The sequence below is a fragment of the Aegilops tauschii genome, chromosome 6 (assembly GCF_002575655.3).
Source record: "Aegilops tauschii subsp. strangulata cultivar AL8/78 chromosome 6, Aet v6.0, whole genome shotgun sequence".
NCBI classification, from domain to species: Eukaryota; Viridiplantae; Streptophyta; class Magnoliopsida; order Poales; family Poaceae; genus Aegilops; species Aegilops tauschii.
Window position 1 is genome coordinate 364,258,935 of NC_053040.3, and position 10,647 is coordinate 364,269,581.

Genomic DNA, 10,647 nt, shown 5'->3' on the forward strand with positions numbered 1-10,647 from the left:
ATTTCAAGAAAGTAACGTGTCTACCTCTTTTTTGAAGAAAGACCCTTTGTTCGATTGTACATGAGTGGTCCCATTATTTTGGCAAACTCACTACTCTTAAATCACATGTAGCAGTTGCTCGCGAACTTACGGTAATGAATACCTACCCAGATTGTCCTCGAATTCTTGACCTATATCTCACTGTGTGTATGTGTTACTAAGGTAAAAGAAAAAAAAGGGTAGAATTTCACCCAACATGCTATATCAATCTAAATTAAACTAGTAACAAAACTCGAAAGTTTTCATACAAATACAAGTGCATAGACTAAAAAAGTCATCCTAATAAAACTCCCTCCGTTTCTTTTCAGTTTGCATATAAAATTTGTCTGAGGTCAAACTTCGTAAAGTTTGACTAACTTTATAGAAAAAAATATCAGTATTCGCAATACGAAATCAATATCATTAGATGAATCATGACAATAATTTTTATAGTATATATCTTCAGTATTGTAGATATTGATATTTTTTAATATCAATTTAATCAAACTTTGCATAGTTTGACATTAAAAAATATTATATGGGGAGTAAAAAGAAACGAAGGGAGTACTACTGTCAGCGTATTCTCCTTTTGAACCAAAATATCTGCCGTCGACCCCAGGCCCAGAGGGGTGAGATCCATCCACGGTTTCCACTCTCCACCGTCCCGTACCTGTACCCTTCTTTCCCCTCCCAGTCATCCTCTTCCTCTCCCGAGTCCTGACCTACCCAAGCAAGCTCCAATCCGACCCGATGCGGCTCTAGAACATCTCCTACAGTCTGCCGTGCCCTACAGCCGCCGCCGTGCCGTAGCTTAGGTCACCGCCGACGCCTGACCCCCCAACCCGTCCGACCTCGCACGCGCGTCGCCGCCGTTGCCGTTCCCGTTCCGCCTCATCGCATCGCTGCTATCTCAACCCCGCCCGCCATCCTGGCCGTCTGTGAGCTTTATGGCGCCGAGTGATTAGATAAACCCCACTGATCTCCACAAATTTTGGGCGTGCGGCGCAAATTGGGTGTGCTGCTGCACACCCGGCACACCCTCTAGATCCAGCGCTGTCATGGCTGTCTATTATAAGTTCAAGAGTGCCAGAGACTATGACTCGATCCCTATCGAGGGGCAGTTCATCTCGGTTCTCAACCTCAAGGAGATGATTTTTGAGTCCAAGCACCTTGGCAGAGGCACTGATTTCGACCTCATGATCTCGAATGCCCAGACTGATGAAGGTTGGTTCTTTCTCAGCAAAGAACCCTTGTTTCATTTCTTGTGTGGGTGAATGTATTCAAGATGTTAGTGCCAGCTAGATAATATTGGTTCTTTCTCAGAGAAGAACCTTTGCTTGATTTCTTGTGTGGGTGAATGTATACAAGATGTTAGTGGTAGATAATATTGTGATAGGCTCAGGTTGTAATGCTGTTTGCTGTGTATGGTAAGCCATTTTGGCTCTTTGATTCATGCACGGAAGATTTCTGAAAATTGAGGCCTTATTTAGCTGGTATCATTTGTTGTCTGCCTCATTTTTTTTTCTTATGATCTGTGCTTTCTAGGACATGACGACTTGATCTACTGGTTTGGTGTGGAGGATTAACTGTTAGCTGGATTTAGACATAAAATTGCAATATTTTGACAATTTGACATGATCTTTGTTTGCAATGGTTAGCAACTTGAATGTCTTTTGCGATGCCGAGCACATCTACCGCGCATTGCATCGAAGACTAGTAAGTGTGTTTCAATGAAGCCATTGTGTTGTTTGCTTACCTCACTGAACAATCATTCTGGATTAGTGGATTTTACTGTGGAGCATTCAGATTGAAATACAGTTGTATTTTAAGAACTTATAATTAGTGGGCATGATAGGAATATCTCGTTTTTTGGGGGACTTGGGATGGTGTTGTACAGTCGAAGTATTACTTAAACCATTTCCTGTGATGTTTGTACTTTCAGAGTATGCTGATGAATCTATCATGATACCAAAGAACACTTCAGTGTTGATTCGCCGGATACCAGGACGCCCAAGGATGCCAATCGTTACTGAACCACAAGAGTACTGTTTTGCTCTTTGATTTCGCACTTACTCCACATCATACCTCATAATTCACATTACTGATGCATCATCATCAATAGTCAAAAATACATAACCCATCTGAAAAGATTTCTAATTTGTATGTTTGACTTTAACTGCTTCATGTCACTGAATATGGTCCATGTCAGGAGTTACTCCTTATCAGCAATCATAGTTTTAAGGTTCACCATTTTTTGCAGGGCAATAGCTGCAGAAAATAGGGTAGAAGAAATCGTGCCTTCTGGCAGTGCTTTTCTTGGTGATTCATCTATGAAATATGTAAGAATAACTTCTAGTCTGGTTTACCTTTATCTCATACAGTAGTTGCCGCTGCAATCACAGTTTGATGTTTGAGCTATGATGGTAGTCTATTAATCCTGGGAGCTAATGTTTAAAGGTATTGAAATTGCAGCCTGAAGAATCTGAGTGGGATGATGAGTTCGGCAACTCTTTATATGTTTCTGATTCAGTTCCTTCTCAGCCTGCTAGCCAGGCAATTGACGCTTCTTCTGAAAATCAAATTGACGAAGATAGTAAGATAAAAGCCCTTATTGATACAGCGGCCGTTGACTATAGGTTAGTGATCTGCTGGACTGGCTGAATGACTGTTCTATTATCCCTTAGAGGAATAATACTAATTATATACTGGACTGGATGTCTCATTTTCAGCCAAATTCCTGATGGCTATGGATCCGGAAGAGGTTATGGCAGAGGAATGGGTGGGAGAATGATGGCTGGGCGTGGTTTTGGTAATTCTTTCCACCGTTTCTATTGCCATTTTTTTGCAAGATTTATGTAGAGCTTAGTAGCACCAAGCTTCATGAAGTGCACATGGGCACCTATGCAACATGGATACCTGTTAACATCATTATTTGAAACTAGATGTTTATATAAGTACTAATCTGCTTTGATATTCTTAAGGACGTGGGATGGGTCGGCTAGATAACAGGTCACCTCCTCCTGGCTATATTTGTCATAGATGTAAAGTACCAGGTATGCTGGCCACTTGTCAAATCTTTGTTAATGGAATATTTTGTCCTGTTTCACTTGACCAATACTGGTTTACAGGTCATTTCATTCAACATTGCCCAACAAATGGTGATACTAGATATGACGTTAGAAGGATGAAACCTCCAACTGGCATTCCAAAATCCATGTTAATGGCAACTCCAGATGGCTCATATGCACTGCCAAGTGGGGCTGGTGCTGTTTTGAAGCCAAATGAGTGAGCTCAAATTGCTTATTTAGTTACTCACGTAATCACTAATTCTCCGTCTACTTGGAGGTAAAGATTAATCATATTTTTTTTGTGACAGAGCTGCTTTTGAGAGGGAGATAGAGGGCCTACCCACCACCCGTTCTCTCAGTGATCTCCCACCAGAGTTGCGTTGCCCGTTGTGTAAAGAAGTAATGAAGGATGCCGTTCTAACTAGTAAATGCTGCTTTAAGAGTTTCTGTGATAAATGTAAGTTGCGCTTTTAAGAATCTATTGTTTTCACACTGCTGACATTGATACTGTTGTCACTTAATACAAATATGGTTTTGCTGTATGGATTTTCTTCATTGTGTTTTTCTTGTTCTTCTCAATATCTCCACTTTCAAGTTTCAAACATACATGCTCTTTAGTGGGCTGACATATTGTGTTTTGTTGGCAGGCATTAGGGACTACATAATTAACAAGTCAATGTGTGTCTGTGGTGCCACAAGCATATTAGCAGACGATCTTCTCCCCAATAGAACTCTAAGAGAAACCATCAGTCGCATATTAGAGGCACCACCAACTAGCAGTACGGAAAACGCGGGAAGCATGGTGCAAGTACAGGGTATGTATATCAGTTATATCAGATTATCTGCCTCTATAAGAATTGGAAACTGATGACTACCTTGCATAGACATGGAGTCGGCTCTACCTGTACCACCCAAGGTTAGGTCTCCTGCTGTTTCTGCTGCTTCAAAAGAAGAACCTAAAGCACTGATGCCGGTAGAGGAATCTCCAGACGCTGAGAGCCAGAGCGGATTGAAAGCTAACATTGATGTGAGTTCTTCAGATAATAAGGTTACCACAATTCCAGATATCACTGAAGGGACAATGGACTCTAAGAACAGCAAAAATGAAAAAACACCAGAAATGATTCATGTCGCAAAAGAGTCACAGGAAAAATTGCCTGCAGGCGAACAAGGTGATAATCATTCTGGCCTGTTCCATTTTAGTTAACCTTGTCTGTGATGCAACCTCCACGCAAGTTTTATTGAACTAAAACGTTTATTTGGGTCAAATTAGCCAAATGTTCATCTTGTTTGTGTTCTTTTAGTGTGTGCATGTTTGATATTTAAACTCTTTATTATCATTATAATGATATTATGTTGGTGACTTCAGCAGTAAAGAAGAAAAAGAAGAAGAAGGTGCGAGCACCAGGGAATGGTAAGTTCTGATCACCAACCATGATATGTTACTTGAACATTGTCATAATATTTGATTGCACCTTTATTGGTTAAACTTCATTTTACCCCTATTTATTCGAACATTGCTTATTCTACCTACAGCCGAGGAGCAATGGAATAATAATTATCAAGATTTTGGACCTGAAAATTTTGCTGGAATGCCTTTGGGCCCGCAAGGAGGTTTTAACCCTTACTGGGGAGGAGGGATGCCATTGCCAATAGATTACATGGGTGCACCATTTCCAGGTCCCATGCCTTACATGGGCTATCCTCCACCAGGTCCATTTGATCCTTTTGGTGGGGGAGTTCTTCCACAAGATCCATTTATGCCCCCGGCATACATGATGCCAACAGTTCCTAGGTATACCTCTAGCATCGTTTTGATGTTCTGTGAATTAATTTGTACATGGCTAATTCTACATATATGAATGTTCTATTGTTCTGTGAAATTTTAGAGGAATGCATAGCCTGCAAATTTCGTGGCTGTATTTCCAATTTGGTTGGGGATGAGCATTATGTCTAGTAGACTGTAATATACTCAGTACAAATATACAAGCCCCCCTCGATTTTTGGGCCTAACTTTGCCCATGAATTTGTCTAACAAAATATGAATTAAATGCCACAAAAGTTATACTATTGGATCCGAAAGAGGTTCCCATGGTATGACTTTTATGACATGTGTAACTCATTTTTTGTTAATCAAACTTATTGTCGCTAAATTTGGGGAGTATATACGCCTTATCTTTCCACACATTGGCTATTACTAGTTTACTACAATGACCAGTTGGCCACTGGTTAAATGATGAAACTCTTGAATAATTCATTTTCAGGGACCTTTCTGAATTAGCTGTTAACAGCATGGGAATGAACATGGGGCCACCAGTTGTGAGAAGAGACGAATTTGAGCCCAGGAAACCAGATGGGAGGAGACGTGAAATGGATCGATTAAACGGAAGGTGATTAAGCCATTCAAATTACTTGTTTTAATTTCACTCAACATTCTAGTATTCTACAACCTAGACACTTCGAATCATATGCTTTGTTTTCACCCAATATTCTATGAAACAATATGATCATATATCCAAATTCTGTACAAAGTAAAGGACTCGAGTGCTGAAAAAAAGTGCATCTAGGTGGTAGTGAGTGGTGACAACAGAACGCATAGCGTTTCATTCTGCTAGGCGTGCGCTTAAGCATGCCTAGGCGTGTGGTTTGGTGAGATGGGTGCTAGGCAGTGGAAAAACGCACAGTTGATGACTAGCACTTTTTTCCTCGCTTGAACGTAGATCCTCAAGCAATACCTTAGCAAAATCAACATATTGATGTTACAGGCTTGAATTGTCGAACTAGTCTTAGAGCACATAAAATGTTATCTTTTTTTAGCATAAGCACCCTCCAAAGAGTTCCTTTACAGGATTTAAGCACCTCAAATGTATTAATCAAACAGAAGAAAAAGAAGGGGATTCATGGTTTGACCCGTGTTATGCCTCCAGTTCACAAATAAGTGATGCTTTGGATATTGACGTGGGCTTCAAGTGTAACTTTTACTATTAGTTTATTTGTATCAATATGTTTAATACAATAAAATTATAGTATTCAGAAAATATTTTCGAGACAGATCTGTCTATGATTTTTCAAGTTTCTATCTAAATATTTTAGATGATATTTGATAGTAAGAATTTTAAAAGTTTGACTAGAGATTTGTCCAAAGCGTTGCATCACATATTTGTGAACTGGAGGAAGTAGCATTAGACACTGCAGAAAAAGAGAGCAAAGATGCGCTTACCTTGAGGTGATTGCTGTTTTGGATCCACTCCCTGCGCTGTGCTGTCCCTCCTGGCCGGCAACTGGAAGCAGCTCTCCTCCTCACAGCGAGTTCCCTGTCAGACGGCTTGCTTCCTTCCCTACGGATGGCGCTACTCCAGCGTTCTTCTAGTGGTCTGGACTTGGCTGGGGAGAAGTCCCTGTACGGCGGCAACTGTTGCAGATGACGACGACGCCCGCAGGTGCCATCTCCTCCTTGGAGGCATTGTCTTGGCCATGTTTGAACCCTGCTCAGGCACCAGGGGAAACCTTAGGCTGGCTTGCTGGCCAGGCAACAGCGGTGCTGCGGCGTCATCCTTTCCTTGGAGGTGCTGCTGGGCTGCCCATGGAGGCTACCGGAGTTGTTACTGGAGGTGGTGGCCGCGTTGGCTCTTCGGCGAGGATTGGGGCGATGTGTTGTTCAGTGGTGGTTCTGCTGTGGGCATGGGCTCTCGGGGTGCATTGTACACCGACTCAGGTTACTCTTGGATGGCACCTTCTTTGAATCCGGTTGGTTCCCGCTGTTCATTTGCCGATTCCTAGGCATGATGGGTGGAGAGTGCATTGACCCAGCCTGAGTTGTGGTCGGGGTTGTGCTTTTAGGTATCCGGTGTTGGTCGAGACGTGGTCCTTGATCTATGTGTCTTGCCTCATCGCCATTTTTGGCTTGAGGTTCAACTAGGCGAGCTGTTTTTGTCGTTGTAGTCATGGTGCTGTGAACTGTATGACGAAAGGCGTTGTATCAGCCGCTTGGCTCTTATTCTATGTTACTGGTACACCTCTCCATGCTGTATCCTTGAAAAATTAGCGACGAAGTTGGTGACTAAGCTCAGCATTGGCTTGTTCAGTTAGATAGCACATATTTGCCATGTCACGATGTCTCAGTCAAAAGTGATTTTTTTTGGCACCGGTTTAAATAATTCAGGGGTGGCATGCTTGCTTTTGGAGTTGAAGGTTTGATTTCTGTGCTTGTGTAAAGGTTGGGATGGCGGTTTAATTCTGTAATAAACTACCAAAGTGCCCATGCGTTGCAATGGATCCAAAATAGACTAATACTCCCTCCGTAACTAAATATAAGTTTTTCTAGAGATTTCAATATGGACTACATACGGATGTATATAGACGTAGTTTAGAGTGTAGATTCACTCATTTTGCTCCGTATGTAGTCCATATTGGAATCTCTAAGAAGACTTATATTTAGGAACAGAGGGAGTACATGTTTACAAACTTGAAAGAAAATGGCCCTATTTTTGCTATGTATATCACTAAAAGTATGTTAGATTTTGCCCAAAATTTATTCCTCGTATATGTTTGGATGAGATGGGGAGACAGACTAAGGGGTTCCTGCAAATGTAAAGCAGACTGGCAGGGGTCATTTTGCAGAAATAACACACCTTGCCTCGCAAGCTGACGGCATACACTCCATCACCAACTTATTCTTTTATGGGAGTAGAGATAGTTGTATCGTTTAGTGGAAAATGAAATCTTGACCAGCGAATCAAGATTTAATGATCAGGAACGAGGCTGTAGAAACAGCTTAAAATGGCAATCACACGACATTCTGATATATGTTCTGCTCTTGATCAAAGCATGTGAGTTTGCATGTGAACCGTGTAGGGCTAATTGTGCCCATGTCCTGAAGCTTTATCTGGTTCTGTAAGTTAAAACACAATCTTCATAATTTAGCATGCCCCAGAACCTGTTATACATCTACTCCGTATCAAAATATAAGGTGTTTTTGTAGGCTAGAAAACGTCTTATATTTTGATACAAATGTGGTAGCATTTTGGCTTCATCTAGTTAACTGGGTGCTTTGGTGTTTTTCCTTTTGTACTGCAGGGTCTCCTTAAATGCCTTTATATGGAGCCATTCCCTAGTGTAATTTAAAAAGTCATTTAGTCTGCTAACTAAAATTTATGTTTTGAGTGGTGAAACTTGCCACTTGTGTCCCGAAGTGCAAGTTCCTTGTGCCTTGAAAGTCCACATTCTGAAAGATTCATCCTCAGTTAATTCACTAGCCTTTTTACTCAATGCTTATCTACAAATGCAGGGAGAGGGAGCGGGATCGGGAGCGTGAACATTCCCGCGAGAGGGAAAGGGAGCGGGAGAGGCAGAGGGAGCGAGACTGTGATGGTGATCGAGACCGAGACCGAGACCGAGACCGGGGCAGGGAGTATCGAAGGGAAGCAAGGGAATCATCAGGAGCCGTAAACGATAGTACATCGATGAGACCTAAGGATGTATGTCTTTTCCTGTCAATCTATTATCTTGCAAAGTTATGTACTGTCAGTTCCATGGTAAACTTGTGGGCGGCGGCGTCAGCAGTGGAGAGGTCAGCACCACCCGACAGGAAGAAGAATGCCTTTTCCACGGTTGTTTCTGATATCTACCGAACAAGAAAAGCAGCCCGTTGCATTCGTCAACAGCACGATTGGGCGGTGTTCTTGGCTGATCCCGGCAAGGCCGATGTGCTCAGTTGCTCGGGGTTGCTCCAAGCAGCAGTTGCTAGTCCGAGTTGTGTTACCATTCCGCCGGCTGCTCCTAGTGTCCTTCCCGTTGCCGTCCTGTGCTCGTTGCGGTTTTGGGCTACAGGATGGCATCAATATATGTGGGAGAAACATATCTGTTTATATATATTTTCATCGGTTTGCTTTTCCTTGGTATTTGTTTAGTTTTGGCTCGTTTCCCCTTTTTCTGTTGTTGTTTTGTTTTCTTAAAAAAAAAGAAAAAAACATTTTTTTACTATCTTCCTTCTTGACTTAATCACCATGTTTGATGATGTAGATGTAGATAGTGCACAGTGCAAAAGGTCAAAGGTAAAAGGGATCACGACGCCATATGAAAGCGACAATCTTGTTTTATAAAATTTAAGATTAGGATTACGTTCCCAAGCAGTCCAGGATATGCTACGTAGTTAGGCCGACGTTCTCGAGGGCTTGTCAACGGTTGGGCCAAGGGCCGTCTGTGCAAAGAATGGAATATTCTGTGCAAAGAATGGAATATTCTTGGCCGTACGATTTGGATCCCTTGGTTATGAATCCAGGCCAAGTCTGTGGGAAATTGGAAGTACTAGCACTATTCTGACTTGTGGCCCCGTTTTTTTCCTTGTGTGCAGAGGTCGAGGCCCCAGGCGGACAGGTCGGAGCGCGCACTGCCGCCGCCGCTACACAGCCCCGACCGGCACTCGCGTCGCTCCCCGCACCGCTCCTCCAGCTCCGGCAAGAAGCGCTCCTCGTCGGACCGCTACGACGACCTGCCCCTCCCGCCTCCGCCGCCACCTGCGTCGCGGCACGAGGCAGAGCACGCGAAGGCGGCGGCTGCTGCAGCAGACCAGCGGTCCAAGGCCAAGGCCAGCGTCTTCTCCCGCATCAGCTTCCCCGGCGAAGCCAACACGTCCGACCCCAAGCGCAGCCGCAGGTCGTCCTCCGACAAGCGCCCTGCATCCTCGTCGTCTTCATCCAAGAGAAGCGTCGCTGCCGCTGCAGCTACCGAGGAGAGCGACAGCCGCCACCACCACCAGGAGACGGTCTTGGCGGCGGAGGAGGAGAGGCGGAGACCCGCGCCTACCGACTACGACGACGAGGAGCAGTCGAGCGAGGAGGAGAAGCATTTCAAGAGGAGGCCGTCGTCCTCCAGGCGGGAGGGGGAGCGCGAGCGGCAGCACGAGGAGCCGCGGCACTCGCGGCGGTCTAGGGAGCGCGGGGACGGCCACCACCACAACCACAGCCACAGCGGTGGCGCACACAAGCGCCGGTGAGGCGATGCAAGAATCAAAGGGGAACCCACCTGCGGCTGCCGCCCCTTCTCCGGTGACGGGGCGTCTGTGATGATAAGCGCGCCGCGAGCGCGCCTCCTAGTACGTGTCTGGAGAAGAGCTGTCTGCGCTCTGTTTGTTTTCGTGTCCTCTTTCGGTCTTGTACATTGACGACCTTCTGGGATTTGGAGTTTATTAATCAAATGATCACATGAGATGATGATTATAATAAAAATGATTTCATTATGCATTCTTCTCGGCTTCCTTTATTTATCATCTGTTTTAAAACATACTCCCTCCGTAACTTAATATAATACTCCCTCCGTCCTAAAATTCTTGTCTTAGATTTGTCTAAATATGAATATATCAAGTCACGTTTTAGTATTAGATACTCCCTCCGTCCGGAAATACTTGTCATCAAAATGAATAAAAGAAGATGTATTTAGATGTATTTTAGTTTTAGATACACCCCTTTTTGTCCATTTTGATGTTTTCGAACGGAGAGAGTACATCCGTATCTAGACGAATCTAACACAAGAATTTTGGGCCGGAGGGAGTACGTGTTTTTAC

General features: G+C 43.7%; 1 protein-coding gene across 2 annotated transcripts; it reads left to right on the top strand.

The window, feature by feature from the left end:
• Positions 1–635: 635 nt before the first annotated feature.
• LOC109779343 (E3 ubiquitin ligase PARAQUAT TOLERANCE 3) lies at positions 636–10,327 on the top strand. 2 transcript variants are annotated; one of them, XM_020337960.4, is made up of 15 exons: positions 636–1,242; positions 1,961–2,060; positions 2,279–2,357; positions 2,491–2,654; positions 2,748–2,827; positions 3,000–3,071; positions 3,147–3,303; positions 3,395–3,543; positions 3,734–3,901; positions 3,971–4,258; positions 4,456–4,500; positions 4,623–4,881; positions 5,351–5,476; positions 8,374–8,563; positions 9,439–10,327. In XM_020337960.4, exons 1-15 carry the CDS (start codon positions 1,077–1,079, stop codon positions 10,078–10,080), a joined length of 2,685 nt encoding a protein of 894 aa, XP_020193549.1. In that variant the 5' UTR covers positions 636–1,076; the 3' UTR covers positions 10,081–10,327. The 2 variants fall into 2 exon arrangements, with proteins under 2 accessions (XP_020193549.1, XP_020193550.1); XM_020337961.4 differs by having other exon boundaries at positions 4,459–4,500.
• The last annotated feature ends 320 nt before the right edge of the window (positions 10,328–10,647 follow it).

What these genes read in the sequence shown, in the direction of transcription:
- LOC109779343 (XM_020337960.4), top strand. Translation starts at nt 1,077, where the DNA reads ATGGCTGTCTATTATAAGTTCAAGAGTGCCAGAGACTATGACTCGATC. An exon ending in ATCGTTACTGAACCACAAGA is followed by an intron (nt 2,061 to 2,278) that starts GTACTGTTTTGC and finishes CATTTTTTGCAG; the next exon opens with GGCAATAGCTGCAGAAAATA. An exon ending in ACAGCGGCCGTTGACTATAG is followed by an intron (nt 2,655 to 2,747) that starts GTTAGTGATCTG and finishes TCTCATTTTCAG; the next exon opens with CCAAATTCCTGATGGCTATG.